Here is a 17,546-nt window from a genome sequence, read left to right as displayed (position 1 = left end):
TCAGAATTGCCACTTCAGATAGCAATAATTTAGCTTCCATGGTTTATAACAAGTACCTTCTCTTGTCCTTCAAGTGTGAACACCAACAATTTTTAATAAAAAGTCTGTTTTGCTTTTAATACTCACAAGTTAAAACCTTCAGCCTGGTGCCTTCTCCAAAGACATATTTGTTGTTTCCTGTGTTAGTCACAGTGTTAGATGTCTCTACATAAACCAATGAGAGGTTGCATTGCTTGAAGCAGCTTTATGGTCCAACAAAAGGACATCATATGTACTTTTCCCATTGAAAGGCCTTGATCTCATGTTTTCCTAAAAGGGATTTTCTTGGGATTATATTTCAGTCTACCAGAAAGTCTTCCATTTCTATAGGGGTGAAGCTTGCAAAACTTCCACAATCTCATGCTATCATTATCTCAAGTGTGTTTATTAAGAGGCTGATTTAGCAAATGTGCTAGAACTTAAATATACCTAAATGGCTGTTAAATCTTTTGAAGTTGAACCCTCTCTGAGAGTGAGTTTATGAGCCACAAAAACAAACCAATGACATTATTTTATGATTCCACCTCATTTTGGATTCAAAACAGGACAAGTAACTAGCCTGAGTCCCTCCTCTACTGATAAGTCTTGTCTCTGAAAACCTTTTGATTATTTTTTTTTTAAAGAAAGAGTGAGAGAGAGTGAGAAAGAGGGAGAGAGAGAGAATTTTAATATTTATTTTTTAGTATTTGGCGGACACAACATCTTTGTCTGTATGTGGTGCTGAGGATCAAACCCGGGCCGCACGCATGCCAGGCGAGCGCGCTACCGCTTGAGCCACATCTCCAGCCCCATAAAACCTTTTGATTATTAACAAACGGGAAATATGCCTTCAGAGGATAAAGTCATCATGGATGGTGCAAAAAGAAAGTCTGTGGCCTTTGAAGGGGGTTTCAGAGAAGGTGAGCAGCGAGTGTGTGGGATGCAAGTGTGTACTACTTTGAGCTGAGTGCTTTTTCTGGGTCACTCATTTAAATGTATAAAGCCTATTTGTCAACGTATCAACCCCATTACCTTATAGCCATACTTGATTGAGGCACAGAGGGTTGTTGATAAAATAGTACCAAAGTGTGAAATGGCAGACATTCCTATAGGTACTGTGCCTGCAGGGAAGGCACCCATCACAGTAACTAACAGAAAAAATCAAAACAAACAACCGCAAAACCTACTGAACTCTGCAGGGTGGAGGTAGCCTGTAAATTTCCAATATTGCTTTCTGTCATCTGTCTCTATTACTCTCTCCCTGACAGCTTCACAACCTGGATAAACATTCCACTTTATCACAGATAATCCAGTGGAGGTGGGAAGCCCTTCAAAAGGCTGGGAGTCTCTGCTTCTCCCCAAGGAGAGACTTGGCCGGCTTAGGTAGTGGGGTAAAGTCTGTGTGGGGAACTAGTTGACCGTAGGGTGAAGAAGGGGATTGTCCAAGGAAAAAAAGGTCCATGGATGGACACAGCCAGGGCTGTCCTCCTTTGCAGAAAGTTCTGGGGTTCTGCATCTCTCAGAAGGAGAAAGCCACAAGCAGTTTGAAACTGCTACGCCCCTCCTGGGAGTCCTCAGTCCACTCACTATTTTTCGGTTCTACTAGATGACATGGCCTAAACCCACTGGATCCTCATCACTTATCTGCTGAGGACATGCTTCCTTGGCTACGCTGCTGCTTTGGCAGCCTCCCTTTTTATTGGTTTGCTTCTGTCTCTAACACAAAGCTTTTCTTCTTCTTATCTCTGCCTCTTTCTCAAAGTCACAGCATGCATTGTGGACCTTTGGAAAACAGTGATTGCAGTATTAGTACAATTTATCAAACTGCCCACAGACCTGATAACCAAATCCAGCCTCCAGGGAAACATGTATTCATATCTTTCTCACACATCCGACATAGTTAACAACTGCATGCTAAACGAAGCAATTAAATTTAGCTGTGTTTCAACAGGTCCCATTGGATTTCTTCCCAGAAAGGATAATTAGTTAACCACAAGAACTTACCGGGTATGACCAACAGTGAGGTGCCTTTGCCAAAGTTGAGTGTATACCCGCTATTTGAGTTCCACAGTGAATTCTCCCTAAACAAAAAACCCCTGGCAGTAGCTACTCTGTTCCTCCTCCTCCTAGGATCCCCTATTGAAGCTAATGTCTAAAAACTAATTATAAAACTAACATAGAGCAGTCATAGATTGCTGCTCATGTGAGGCCCTTGATATTGTCAATGAAATTTTCTCTTCCAGGAGACTATTGATGAAAAGGTCATCATGTCCTACAGGGAGGTAGGCAGTCACTCCCGAGAAGCACCATCCTAAGGACGGGTCTTGCTACATGTAATGATGCCCAGAGTTTGCTTATGTCCATCTGAGGGAAGTGCCAGTCTGGACTGAGGACAGCCAGAAGCATCAATCAGGAGCAATTCTGTGGGGTTCAAAGGCGAAGGGAATAAGTAGCCACAGAGCAAAGGTTGATAAATTTCTTCTTGCTCTGGGTTAGCTGCACTCACTGGTGTGGTCTTGCAAACCCCAACACTTACTTGGTTTAACAGAGAGTTTAGTGCCTTTTCCAAAGATGAGCTTTCCTTGGCTTCCTCCATAATTCACAGTCATATGGGGCTTTACAATAACCAGGAGGTAGGAAGGACTGAGAAGGAGACTGAGCAGGAGACTGAGCAAATGAGATCATCTTCCCCTCTAGTGGATGTCTCATCACCTTGCAGCCTCAGCTCCCAGATCCCTGGCAAGGTTAGGGCATATCTCTAAAAATAACAGCTGACTCTGCAGATCTGAAGCCACCCCTTTTGTTTCTACAACACTGGGCTCTGGTGGGCTGCCCTTGCTTGACCCACTAAATCCCTAGTTTTCAATTCTATATAGGATGATGGGACATACCTAATTAACACACCTGAGCACTATAGAAAGTTCAGGCAGAGACATGCCACCTAGCACAGATCCACAGTGGGGTCAGAAGGTGGCTATTTTAGGGACCAGCAGCATCATGTCATTCACAGCAATAGTTTTTATAAAGAATAATAGTGGGCTGGGATTGTGGCTCAGTGGTAGAGTGCTCGCCTAACACAGGTGGGACCCAGGTTCGATCCTCAGCACCACATTAAAAAAAAAAAAAATAAAGGCATTGTGTTGTGTCCATCTACGCCTAAATTATAAATATTAAAAAAAAGAATAATAGTAACAAAACCCACAAAAGAACTGAATGTCTTCCTATTAGAGTGGAGGGGTTCTTATTGAGGAACACCTGGACTTTGAGTTGTTTTAATTTTGTCATATTACAAAATCTAGGTTTAACACATGTTCTTGACATTTCTATATATCCAGAGTCAACGAAGAAGCTAGTGAAGTTTACTACTCCTTGCTGACCCCATTATTTGAATTGCCAGAATTTGTTAACAGTCTTCCAACTAGCTCAGGATCTCAGGCACAAAGAAATCAGGTACACAGATTCTCTTGGCACAGGAGGGTCTTAATCCCGCTGAAACTGCACAGCACAACCCTGCCCTGACTAGGTGGGTGTTTGAGATTGCCCCGTTCCCCCCAACTTACTTGGTTTTACTGTCAGTTTGGTCCCTGCTCCAAATTGTAGGCCATAGTTGTTATTGCCACAGCAATACATGCTCTAACAAAAACCTCCCAGGGAGACCTTGTGACTAGTTCCCAGTGTGGCAGGGACAGCAGGGAGAGGAGAGGCTCTGACAAATACCACTCAACACAATTATCCCATTCTTGTTTTCCTGTTGGATTGGAACCATTTTGTCAGGCTGCTAAGCTGTACCACAGGTGGTTCTTAGTGCACAAAGCACAGCTAAACTAGAACCCAAATTGTCACTGTGAGACACGCAATCAGTTTTCAGTCAGGTCCCAGCACTATGTGCAAACCAATGCTGCAAAGAATCAGGCCCAGGCACACTGTCCATCTTCAGGAACTGCCTGGTGGCTTACTCCAGAATGTCTAGAATTTTCATCTTTTTTTTTTTACAATTTGCATCTTAATCATAGGTTCAACATAGTCAAACCACTTATTTATGTGATTTCATGTTAATTATCATGCCGTCATTTCATAATTCGTAAATAATGAAACATAGCAGTGCTTTGGGGAAAAGGGTTGGCATTTTGACTGCAGTCTCAGAAGGTCAAGGTTTTGGTTTTATTGCACCAAGAGGCTAACAAAATGGTTCCTCTCAGAAGCCACGTGCGTAGGGCATTAAACAAGTTCCCTCAAGATTTCTCTAAGACAGTCACAGGAGGTCACTCAAGTCCACTTCCTCACATTCACACATATCACCCCTGAAAATTTATCAGAGTCAGCAGGACTCACTCTTTTCCATTTGAGAGTGCTTTCATTCTGTGGCTCAGAGTGACAAAGTCCCAAACCCACAGTTCCAAAGGAAAAACAGTGTAAGGAAGACTGAGGAAGCTTCACAGGTGGAGAGGAAAAGCCTCATAGTTCTTATTACCTACCAAGGCTGACCTGAAGTCTCGTTCCTGTCCCAAAGGCAAGTTTCCAGGTGTTGCCAGTGGTGACACTGTGAGATGCTCCACAACAGAAACCTGAAGCTTGACTTTCCATGTGCACTCCTATGCCTTCCTCAGAGCTCTGTCATGACCTCTTCCCAGGGGCAGCCCTGGCAAGCCTGCAGGGATCACTTCCTAAAATCTGCAGTGGTACCTCCTGCAAGGGAGGCAGGGCTCTGGCCACATGTTCACTTGGTGAGCACTGCCTGCTACTTGTCCTCTGTTGATCATGGGGCAATGACCCTTATTAAAGTCAAGGAGTTGTCAGGTTCAACTCTGAAGACATTGGGAACTGAGCCCTTTGTCCTTTTTCTTTCTGGGTTTTATGTTAATGGATCCTTTTTGTCACACTTGATGAGTGATGGGGCTGAGAAATCAGATGATTAATACCTTTTCTGATTTAATGTCCCTAAGTCAGGCAGAGAAGAGGGCAGGGAGACAGAAAAGGAGAAACAGCTAAACCTCTATCTATGCAACCATTTCAGCACTTCTAGGAAAGTAATTTTCATTGCAAAGGGAGCTGCTGGTGAAGTAGCCCACATCAATTTGGGTCCCAGTCCTGAGCTCATATCTGTTGTCTGTGGGAACCCAGAATTTCCAATAATAAACGTGGTAGTTAAACAGTTGCAAAAGGACAGAGCTCAGAGTCCTCTAAACCATACACCACATTACCTCCTTCACCTACGTGGCTCAGAACCTCCTGTGTACTTAGGATGGTGCCAACAGTGACATTGGTACCAGAGGATCATGAGCAGGGTTTGGACTGCATTTAGACCCCTACCTCCCAGATAGAAGCACTTACAAGGCTGGACGATCAGCTGGGTCCCTTTCCCAAAGGTGAGTCGGTTAGCACCTCCCGTATTCCCACACTGGCACAACCCTTAACAGAAACCTCCCCACAAGAAACTTATGCCCTGAGCTTCCCAGAGCCTCCCCAGCTGCTGGAAGCCCACAGACACCAGGGACAGCTCACAGCCTTGGCCAGTGCTATTGGCCATTCCTTCTTCTCCCTTGCTGCTGGCATAAGAGCTCAACCAGGTCAGATGGCCTGGAGACCAGGGTGCTGCGACACAGCTACTGTAGTACAGTTGACTTCTCCACAAAAGTGGCCATGGCTACAAAATTCTCATCTGTCGCATACATGCACAGCAAAGAAGGACCTCTGTTCCAGGTGCACTCAGGTGCGCTAAGGGCCTCCCTTAGGCACAAATATTTAAAGGGACATAAAAAGACACAGTGGTTTGTACATCTGTAATTTAAAGGAGGACAACCGAAATGTCAGGCTAGAGCAAATAATAGGGAAAGACATAAAAATCACATTTTCTGCTTAGACTTACTGGGCCTAACTGATAAACGAGTCCCGGTCCCAAAAGTCAGCTTGTCTCTGCTGCCTTTCTTCTCACCGTTGTCAGCAGCTTTGCAGAAACAGGACAGCTACTTGTCATAAGTGCCTCCTCACCAACCTGTCTGCCTGGGCTTTCTCCTGACACTGATCCCAGAAATGCCCTGCAAGCCAAGCAGCACGCAGCTTTTCTTACACCTAAGTCACAGGCTCAAGATAAATCTCCAGGCTCAAACTACAGACTGAGGTTTCCATTTTGTGAGTCTAGAATCCCAAACAACAAGCAGCCTGGTCCAAACAGATGTTGACTTTCTTTTTTCTTTTTTTTTTTTTTAAAGAAATTCTGTAGTTTAAACTCAGTTTTTAAAACTGTGGGTCACACCAGTGAATTGATGTGATTAACTCAAAGACAATGCATGGACATTCTTAGATGAATCACACTAATGAAAGTACACGTAGTGCACCTGGAATTTCAATTTTTTCTTCCCCCTCTAGACTCAAATACTTGTAAGTCACAGTCTCTTCAATATGTATTAAAACTTGGGTTGGGATTAGGATGGACCAGAATGTGTTTTGTACTTACAAGGCTCAACTCTCAAAATGGTTCCTGAGCCAAAGAACAGCTTGTTTCCATAATTCACACAGCATCAAACCCCTTTACAACAACAGTCTGGGCGTGACTGGGGATGTGGAAGGAGGGGTGAGTGACTTAGTGCTGGAAACAGTACCATTCCAATTTGCATTTTAGGACCTGCTGGTATTTGGTCAAGAAGCCAAAAACATTGTTAATAATTGTAGAATCTTGTAAATGTAAAAAGATCAGTTGTATATTGGAATTTGGCTCCTGTTTGTTCTTTTCTGCTTGGACTAGATAAATGCTATAACTCTTCCAAGAGTTACTTTATCTTTTCTTTCAGGACTTTTCTATCCTTCTAGCCAGATTTTTCTTTCATTTAATTAATCCTAATCAGATCCTCCTGTTCCAAATAATTCCACTTAGCCTCATGTCCTCCAAGTTCCAAACCCATAGCAACTATCAACAACTAATGATTTCTGGAAGCACTGTTTGGAAAATGAACTCATTATAGCTGGATTTCATGTAGTTTTCAAATATTTGGGCTTTGAGCTGGTGTGAACCACTGTGACTGTCTCCTTCTGGGTAAAGCATTCTTATGCTGAGTGGCTCTTAGTGGTGTTTTCCCTGGGAATGTTAGGGTCTCACCTTGAGAAAGTTCCCTGAATATTTCTGGCTACTGTGGCATCTGAGAGTGAGCAGACTGTCACTGGATCCCCAAGTCCCATGGTTCAGTTCTGTCACTGTCTTGCTTCAGAACTCTGAGACTCTCTCTGAGCTCCCTGTTCCTATATTCAGAGTGAGAAGAGACCATTTTCTTGTCTTATCCAGAGAAAAGAAGAGAAGAAAAAGTCCTTGATGTCTAAAGATTCTTTATCTAGCCTGGCTGGGAGACGCTTTATAATATAATTTTCACTGCAAGAGTCTGAACCCTCCAAATTCTCAATTCTCATGCCATTAATTTCGCATGCAGAAAAGTGAAAAGAAAAAAAAAAAAAAAAAAAACAAACCAAAAAACCCAAAGACCAAAAACCTGTCCTCTAGGTAATGGAGTGGGTAAGACAGTTGGGAAATCCAGGCTTGGAAAGTTTCCATGCCTCCAGTTCTTGCTCTTTCAGTATGTTTTAATCTTTATTTTGTGAAGCTGTCTTTGGTTACAAAGTGAACATATCCAAACTCTCTATAGTTTTTAATTACAGGGGTAAGAAATCTATTTTCCCCAGGTTTTACACATTCCTCTGTGTACAAATGGTTGGCAGCTATCAATCTATACCTCTATCATCTATCTTCTATTACCTCAGACATAGTCCTTTTTAACTGTTAATTCTGTGCCATGTCACAGCGTAATTAGCTAAATACAGATGTGCCCCACTGATAAGCTCCCTTGGATGGGAAGACCCTGGAGTTTTCTGAGTTTCCCCTTGGAACCAGCACTTACTCTTCCTACTTAGAGGAAACTTGCCCTACCTAGGGCACCAGTTCTCAGCACTTTTCCAAATACCTTTGCCATCTGCAAAAAGACACACCACACTAGTTTTATAAAATTATGCCACCTGACATGCTGTCTGTGGCCTCGCTGGCTCTGCTGGTTTGCTTGTCTCTTTGATATCTTATGTTTCTACTATTTTTTTTCCAAACACTTGCAGTACTCAAAGTTAAAATTATCATACAAGATAAAAGTGAGGATACAGTCATTCTGTCTGAATTCTCTTCACATGTCACATTAGCACATGATGGCAGCAGCAAAAACAGAATTATGAATCATATTTTCTAGTGAGGAATTAAATATTCAAGACTGGAGTTCCCCCAGAAAACTCAGATATTTGGCTGCCACCCATCTCTACCAGTTATGAAAAAAGAAAGATGGAAATTCTCTAAGTCTGTGCGGTCCAGTATCACCCCCAGAATCAGACCCAGGCTGATTTCCTGACCAGGGATGAAGTACTTACTGGGTGTCACAGTGAGTCTGGTTCCAGTTCCGAAGGTTAATTTCTCGCTTCCATAATTAGACGCACAGTGTGCTAAGCCATTGCAAAAACCAAGGCTCCAAACTCCAAACTCTTCTGCAAGGTCCCCTCCCCCACCCATTTCTCATGAACCTGTTGTCTGCATTGTTTTCACAACAACAAAGCCACCAGTGACCCTTTCCAACCATGTCCTGCTGGAACAACTGAGAGAAACTGGGAAGAAAGACTGCCATTAAGAGAGGCTTGAAATGTGTTTCGATTTTGACTCTAAAGATAAGAAGAAATCTTTCTCTCTCTAGATGGTATCAGTGCATCCCTCAAGTCTAAACACAGGATGAGTCTGGATACCACTGCCAGCTTCTCACCCATTCATGTCATCCCTTATTTCAGTTATCTGTGAAGTCACCTCTGGTCCTGCTCTAGCCTCTGTCCCTCCTTTCTCAGCTGAGAGTCATCTCTCCACCCTTTGCTCCTGAAGCCTCTGCCCTGAAGAACCTGACCCCTCAGGTCAGTGCAGATGATGGAGTGTGACAGAGGGGAGACCATCGCTGCAAACATCTCTCTCTGTCTTCCTCCCCACAGGAATTTTCAGGCAGGGCAATTAAGATCTGTTCTGGCCTTGATGATTTATGAACCATTCCCTGGGTGGAGGAGAGCGGCTCTTTGCTATGTTCCAGATAGAGTTACATCTAGAAGCAGAGAGACTGAGTAGCAGACTCTTGACGGTTCTCTCTGTAGTTTAAAGGGTTTGTTTCTATACTATGGTGACGGAAATTTTTCTTTGACTTACTTGGAATGACAGTCAAACTTGTCCCCGTCCCAAAATAGAACTGGCTACCGGTGTTCCACTGTGATAGGAAGCTCAACAAAAACCAGGCGGAAGAGTGAGCCAGAGCGTACACCTGGGGCCCCACCGACTGCCCGGCAGGCTAGCAGGCAGGTGGGCTGTCTCCTTCTCTGTGTGGGCGCAGGAGCAAGGGTACAGCAGGAAGGAGCTCCAGGGCTTAGAGCAGCTGTGACCATGTGCAGCTGGAGGGACAGATTCCTCCAGAGAGGGGATTAAAAGGAAGGCTAATGTGTGTCTGCATTGCTCGCTGTCTAATTAAAGGTGTAGGCCCATTTGCTTTATGCTTGGGCATTTAAAAAATTCTTTTCTTTTTAAGATTTTATCTCTCTCCTGATGATCATATGACTCTGAAATGCATTTTAATCAGGGCTCTTTACGACATCTTTTGACTCTGGGAAGGCTTTTATTCCTTTATAATAACTTCTGGAACAATTCCTTCTCTCTGGATGAACTCAGCCTGAGGCTCTGATCACCTTGCTGCTTCCTAGCCTGTCTCTTTTTCTGACAACCCCATTATACAGTGTCCCTTGTCCATTCCCTCTATCCCAGCTCATCCCCCATGGGCAGGGAGAATATACCGGTAGACCACAGGTTGTTTTTTAAATTACCACTTTCAAGTCCCACGCTCTCTGTGCCACCTTTTAAGGTCTAGACCCACATTTGCCAATATGACCTTATTTTCTGATCAAAGTTAAGTCCTTTAGCTTTGGGTCCTCAACCACCCTGCCACCTGCACAGCCATTTGAGCTCCATGCATGTGACTATCAGCCCTGCCACACTCCATAGGCAGCATCACTGGGAGACTTACTTGGAATGACTGATAAACTTGTTCCTTGCCCAAAAATCAACTTGCTGTAGGAAGTTGTGACACAGCCACACAACCCTTTACAATAACTGACAGGTGACCCTTAAAGAGTGTAGACCCCAGTATCTCTTGCTGCCACTTCAAAAGGCATTTCAGGTGCTGTTCAGCATTACCTATGGGATCTGAGTTGGAGTCACAGGCAGGACAGATTCTGTTGGGGATACAGGAAACTTGCTGGGGATATGTCCTTCTCCACCTTGGTGCCATTACAATTTCTGACAAGCTTCAAGTTTTAAAAAGCATCATCAGCTCCCTGTCTCCTCCTCCCTTCTCTATTATTCCCCCATCCATACAGCATCCCCATCTGCATTTCATTTCCATCTCCAAGCTCTGGCTTGGTGACACCAGGTCCTCAGGCACCATTGATCTGCCTTCTCTGAGACAGCATATGCTCACTGGCATGCCATGATTAAAAGACTGAAAATGCCAGGCTCTCAGAGGCTGAGATCTGGGCTCCCCACTCCTTATCACTGGTCAATATGTTGTTCTCATTTGTCTGGCTAATGAAGAGCTGACCTTTCTAAGTGGGTGCGCTTTGCTGAAATGACAACTGCCAGAGAGCTAACAACAAAGGCCGAGCTCTGAAGGCACTTTTGGCCTTTCGGACCCCGTTGGCATATTTCAGTCAATTGGATCCTGAGCTCAAATGTCAACCTCTCAGTGTTGGCGTTCATATGAATGGACTTGGAGAAGCTCAACAAAAAAATGGGTAATATTGGCTCAACCTGTGCCCTGCTTGTTAGAACCAGATTTCACTTGGAGGCATCTTGCACATTTGAGACATTCTCACAACCCAGCATTCAGCTGAGGAGGAGCTCTGGCACATTCCAGCTCCACACCCACCCGGTGTGAATTTATGCTGCTGCTCAGAGGAGCAGCTAACGACAGGGATGTCAGATGCCTCCTCCACACACACCAAACTGGGAGCAACTATGCCTGCACAAGAGTAGCTACTATGGGAATACAGGAAATGGCTCATCCCTTTGTCTAAAAGGACACCCTCCTTGGTGGAGATCCCATGAAAACAGCACCCTGCAGATACCCACCTCCCCGATTTAGCCTTATCCAGTGCAGTGAAAGACATATTCTTGCTTTTTAACTTTCTCCCCTTCCAGTCTCTTATTCCTTTCACTTATCATTCCCAAGCACCCACACTTTCCACGCTCCAGACTCCTCTTAATCCTTGTCCATCTGACTCCCTTAGGATCCCCACAAGAGCCAAAAGGCTGGAAATGGGAAGGGAGTGAAGTTATGTGGGGGGTACTATGAGTTTGGGCGTCTCCAGCTTGCTTGCCTTCGCTGTTAGTTATGAACTCTTTCCAAATATCAGCTTCTCATAGCTGTCATGAATCTCCCTGCAGGGGAGTTTCACAACGACTGACAGAAGGAACTTTATGAATCTTAAAAAACAGTCGCATTTCTCTCTCTTCCCAGTGGGGTGCAGCCGCAAACACACGAAAGCCAAATCTTTCTATCTGCTCTAATTATCAGCAAGGATACAAGTCACCACGAGGAGAAAGGTATTAAGCCTTGTATCTGAAACTCTTTGGAATTAATTGTAATCCTTTGCCTGCGGTTTCAGCGATAGGAACGGACTCAGTGGATGCTTATTTCTGTCCATCCTTTCTCTTTCTCTCTTTGGAGTTTGCATTTATAGAAGCAGTAGGAGACTTTCAGGGAACATAGAGGGATTTGAAATAAGACCTCAGATTCCCATTCAGTTTTCAGTTTTTCCCTCATTGCTTTCATTTAAAATCCATTCTGAACTGAATACGACATACCTATTCAAACTCTGCTCTCAATTATCCCTCTCCACTGTGGATGCTGCTTACGGAAATGGCCTCAGCTGTGCCAAGAAGAATTTAAGATTGATATGAGGAAGAACTTTCTGATGGAGAATGATGCTAAAAAATAGAAGGGGTTACTCGGGGAAGTCAATTGGAAATGGTGGGCCCCTAGCAAAAAACCCAGAAAACCAAAAAACAAAAAAAAAACTTAGGACCTCACTTCCAGAGAAGGTTCTAAAAGCAGAGAAGATTCTAGTTTCCCAGGGTCAAGCTTAGCTTTACTCAGAGCAGTGGGAGAGAACTAGGTTCAGGGCTTGAAAGGGAATCTCTTCATGTTGAGACTGAAGAAGAGAAAGGACTTTGGATGACACTAGTTAACTTGAAGCAAGGTCTGGATCCTGGGCAACATACATTTCTTTTAAACCTGACACATCAGGGGTGATATTCCAGAATTTCCAGCATGCTTCTGTGTCCTGTTACACTTACTTGAATGGACAGTCAAGATGGTCCCTTGTCCAAATGTCAGCTTTCCATAGCCAGCACCAGTGTTAGCACTGTAATGGAGGCCTTTACAAGAACCCCTGGAGGGACCCCTGGGCTCACACACATCTTCCTATTTTAATTCTGGGCAAAAAATAAATTCACCCAAAGGGGCCTGGACCTGTGAGGCTGAGTTTCCTCCCGCTGGAGGTCAGAGGACCACGTGTGGTCCTGGAACACTGACCTGCTGCACCCCGGGAGCCTGCCTCTCATCTCCCTCTTTCCTCTGCTTTCCACAGGGGCTTACTGATTTCTCATGTTCAGCATCTCTCTTTCTAAAGGTCTCATTTCCATTTTACAGCATCATTTTCAGGACAATTTCTCTGATCAGTTTTCAAGACATGTCCTTCCCTCCCCTGGAGGTGTCACACATTTCTGATGACAATGAATTGATTACAAGGAGACAGGAGAAGAGGGTTCAGCCTTTTGGAGGCTGACTAGCATTAGATGAGGTTAGACTCCAGTTTCACAAAACACTGTCTCCTGGGCTTCCCTTTATGCCCGAGCATAAGAAAGGAAGATGACGGGCATATTGAGCTGTGCCTCCACACCACAGGCTTTTGTCAGTTTTGAACCTGGTGAAATGTAAGTAGAGGCTCACAGAAGTTTATACCTGAGCCTTGTTATGGTGAAACACTGTCCCGGGACTGTTCCGGGTTTAGGTCACCCAACAGTCTTAGCCGAGGTGTCTGACCTCACAGAGCAGCCTACTGGTTTAGCAAGGTCCCTTTAGAAGCTGGCTTATGCGTGTTTATTTGGGGTTGCTGTAAATAACGTCCCTTGTCCAAACAAAGTTCCCAGGGCTGAGAGTCATGACCGTAGGGGTCTGTCTGATGGATGCCCACAAAAAATAAGCAAAAAAGAGCAAAATGCAGACAGTCTCATTATGTGGTGTGAAGGCGATCAAATCCTATCCCTGGATGTGAAAAACAGATATTGAAGCTCTTTTATCTGAATTAAAGTTTTAAACTATTAAGCTATTTTGACTGAGTTTACGCTAGCCTCCCTTAGTCATCTTTTCAAGCAGTTACTTATTAGCTAAAGGTCAAAGCATTAGCTCGCTTATTGTCATGAAAAGGGTAAGAGAGAAAGGTTAATACTTAGGTAAGAAGAGGTATGCATTGGCTTTAAGTCAGGGATTTAGACAGCCCTTCCCATCTCTTCAACATTTCCCAGTGTTCACTGTCTAAAGAGTCCCTTCTCTCCCACTTTAGCCTCCATAGGACATGAACAAAACCAAATGCCGGCCCTCAGCTGAAGCCCTCACCACAAGTAGGCACCAAAGTGTTGCTGTGCAATAATCTCTGTGTTCTGCTGATAGAAGGAAACAGTTTAATCATGGGTTTCTTGAACTCCAGCCTTGCCTTGTAACCCCTGCACATACAGGGTCCACTGCATGGGAAATCTGGCGTACAATCACTGCTCAGGGTTCTGGAAGGATGCTTTCCTGGCACAGATATTTTCTTTGCATGGTTAGCCTGTCAAACTCCTTGGCCTCTCTAACATTTTGAAGTGTAGGGGCTGTTATAGCTAGCTGTCAGGCCCCTAAGAGGCCAAGCATGAACCAGAGAGGTTCCTAGCCTCTCTCTGCATTCTGGAAAATCTGCTACTGCAGATTCCTGCCCTAGCACATTTCCAGAAAGACACCTAGGGAAAAAAAACCCAAAAAAACAAAAAACAAAAAAACCCTACTGTCTGGTCTCCACTCTTTCCTGCCCACCCCATGAAAAGCGACCAAGTCCTTGAGTCTCCCGAGATTCATATGAACAATATGAATCCCCTTGACGCTTTAATTTAATAAGACCTCAGAGACTGCTGAGTGCGTGGGATTTAACGACATCATGTATTATTCATTGTATCCATCTTCGCAGAGGTGCTGACTTTGCCCCTGCTGAGCCAGGCACTTCTGCACGTGAGAACTTCATGACTAACCACCCTGTGTGTTTTTCAGGCAGGGCCTACCCCAGAACGTTCCAGGCTGCATGCCACAGGGATGCATGTACCCTTCCGGGCTGCATGTGCTGTGTCAGGGAATCACTTGCTCGTCCCCCACTTCCCTAGCCACTGTTTTTAAGGCTGAGCTGGGTTTCCCAATGTGTCCCTCCTGATGTGGCATCTTCTCTTGATCACAGAAAGCAGAGCTGAATAAATTAAACTGGTCTTTGCTCAGCATCCAGGGCACTTAGCTCATGTCTAAAGGAGCCTGGGGGCCTTCAAGCTTTTCCCATTTTCACTTTACCTGAATTTTATAATGAGCCAGACTTTCCCTGCATTAGTCTAAAAGCACCACTCTCAGAGACCCACCAGCAACATAGATTTTCAATAAGTGCCAATAGCAACCACTCCTTACTTTCATCTCTAACATTTTAAACTTTTTTGGCACACATACACACATTCTTACCACGAGGGAAGGGTGAGTGGGTTTTTGAAGGAGAGAATGTGCTGCTCTATTCTCGACACCCAGGAGACAAGTTTCCTCCCTATTCTCAGGTGAATCACACAAAGTGGAGGCCGAATCAATATCTTGGTAACCGAGGAATAAGGGGGTTAAAGGCTCTGCCTGAGGGTACCAAACAATGTTGCCCACAGAGACCTCAGTTGCTGGATTGGGAGTGAGAACAGTTCCTTTAAGAGAGAAGAGGGAAGGTAAAGGAAGAAATGTGCCTGCAGACTTTCCAGCATTAGTTAATGAAATTTCAGGTCCCATTATTTCAGGAGAGAGATTCGGGGGAGTTTTAGTATCTACATCTGAAGATTTATGTTTGGTCTACTGAATTTGCATAGTCACAGTACGCCAGTTTCCTCTATCTTTTTGGCAAATGCTTCCTGGCCTTAGCTGAATCCCTCAGGATCCTGTGTTCAACTTTCCTCCCTGCACCAATGATTTCATTTAAGATGGATGATAGGAATGTTTTTGGCCGAAAGTAATTTAGTCTCTGTACAATAGAGTTCTAATCCTTCTGATGAGGTCCCTATTCCCCTGTACAACGTTAGATTTGGAAGATAAGCTGGGATGTTTTGGAGGGGCAAGAAATTGAAATGAGAAGAATTGGAGTTTCCCCAGCCCCACTCCCTCCACTTACTTGGATTCACGGTCAAGAGAGTTCCTTTTCCAAATGTCATTTTAAAGTTGCTGCTTCCACTATTGTCACAGTCAGAGAAGGCTTTACAAAAACAGGAACAGGGGTTGCTCTTTGCAGAAGAGCACTAAACTACAGGTTTTCAGGTTATTTGAGGATGTCCTGAAAGCAGCTTCTGCAGATGAGACCTGGGCTTCCAGAGGTCAGTGGAGCCCTGATATCGCTATATCATCTATATTTATATCTATACATGATATATATGTACATATATAATATATATATATTTAAATTTAAAATTTAAATTTAACTTAAAATTTCTTGCTGTTCTTTTAATGACTAAACTGCCACCTTCACTGGTAATCCATTTCTTTTTTTTTCTTTCCTCATTGCCTTCCCCTGGCTGCTGCTCACATAGTTTCTACTTTATCGCACTTTGGGGGTCTCTGTTTCTCTGCTTTTTATTAAAATTGATCACATCAACTCACTGGATTCTGGTTTACTGGAAACTCACTATAGAAATGGGGAGAGCTAGGGAGATATGTTTAAAGGTGAGATTTGAGGGCTTTCCTGATCTGCTTCTCTATGATAGAGCAGGCAAAGTAAGCAGGCACCCCTCCAGGAGAGCTCCCCAGACACCATCGGACATTACCGAGAAAGGAGAGGCCGTGGCCAGCCATGGCAGCTTTGGCCTTCATACTCACTTGGGTGGACGACCAGCCTGGTTCCCTGCCCAAACACTGGCTTCTGGAAGCTACTTCCTGAGTGACACCACAGCACACAGCTTTACACAAATGGTGCCCCAGGCCCTCTGGAGGAAGGTGCCTGATGGGCTCTCCTCGCTGTTTCCCTGCTGTGGGGAATGGCCTGAAGCTCACTGTCAGAGAAGTTTAGCGTAGGGTCACCTTGGGGTGCTTATTCTGTCTTTCACAAAGTCTCTTTTACCAGTGGTAGACACGAACCAGATTTTTTTTTTCTCAGTTTCTTTGCTAGTCAAATATTTAACATCTTCATTTTCCTTTCACAGGATTTAAACCTTGTTTTCACCTTTCTTTCAGCCTTTAGAGCTCTTCCTAAAACAGTCGGATTAAAAGAATCTTTAAAGTCACAATATGCTAGGTCTCCTGAGTGAAGCTAAGCTGGTTCTTTCTGTGAAGTTCCTGGTATGAATCCAAGGGCTGATCTTCTGAGATCCCATCCATCGGATTAAAATAGGAAAGGTTAAAAGGCCATGTAGAAGACTCCTGGGGAAATCCTGCTCCCCAAGAACTTCTGGTCCCTGCACACTTACTTGGATGTATTTTTGTGTTCACCTCCTTCCACAACCTGGGAATTGCCAGCACTTACAGGGAGCCATCTTCAAAATCAGTCCTAGGAGACACCTACCCACCACCCTTTAGTCTTGAAACAGACAAGCTTTCTTCCTTGGCTCAGGGACATTTTGATTGAGGAACAGTTTCCAATTTTGCAATGTGAAGAGGATTAGGAGAAAACCTGTTTGCCTCCGTCTTCCTCCTTACTCCTCCAGGCTCCTCTTCAATAGTTTTAAACTATTTATAGAAATAGCCCCTTTAGGGTTAGAGAAATGTGGTAGGTTTCTAATCTCCTCATCTTTTTTCTTGCTATCTATTTACTGCAGTCATATATTTACAATCTAAATTTACATTTCATTTCCATTTGCAGGCGCTTCTATGCACTTTTCTATTACTTCCAGAACACTGTATGTAATGATAAACTCTATTGAAATAAACCAAATCACAAGGAGTTTTTAGGGCTGGAGGCTGACATTTCTGTCTACTCCAGGCACGTCTGGAATGAGCATGTTATTATTATTTTTCTAGGCAAGACCAAGATAGGGGCAGTCTAGCCAACTGAGTGACTTGCAGGGTTGACACGCTATGTCTAAATAACTATCTATTGAGCATTGCTCTTTGGGATTAATTTGGATTTTCTTTTTAATCTAGTTCCCAAATGTCAGCTTCCCATCTTTTTAGCTCTTA

At 44.0% G+C, this 17,546-nt stretch overlaps 1 protein-coding gene across 1 annotated transcript in view; it reads right to left on the bottom strand.

Annotated features, from left to right (window-relative positions):
- LOC143395113 (T cell receptor alpha chain MC.7.G5-like) overlaps positions 1-17,546 on the bottom strand; it is a 273,058-nt gene that overhangs the window by 49,868 nt on the left and 205,644 nt on the right. Inside the window, exon 4 of the mRNA XM_076849979.1 lies at positions 12,416-12,483. Coding sequence (XP_076706094.1) covers positions 12,416-12,483 — 68 coding nt within the window. The remainder of the gene's footprint in view (positions 1-12,415; positions 12,484-17,546) is intronic.

The sequence above is a fragment of the Callospermophilus lateralis genome, chromosome 3 (genome assembly GCF_048772815.1).
Source record: "Callospermophilus lateralis isolate mCalLat2 chromosome 3, mCalLat2.hap1, whole genome shotgun sequence".
Lineage (NCBI taxonomy): Eukaryota > Metazoa > Chordata > Mammalia > Rodentia > Sciuridae > Callospermophilus > Callospermophilus lateralis.
This window is presented reverse-complemented; position numbering and strand designations above follow the sequence as displayed.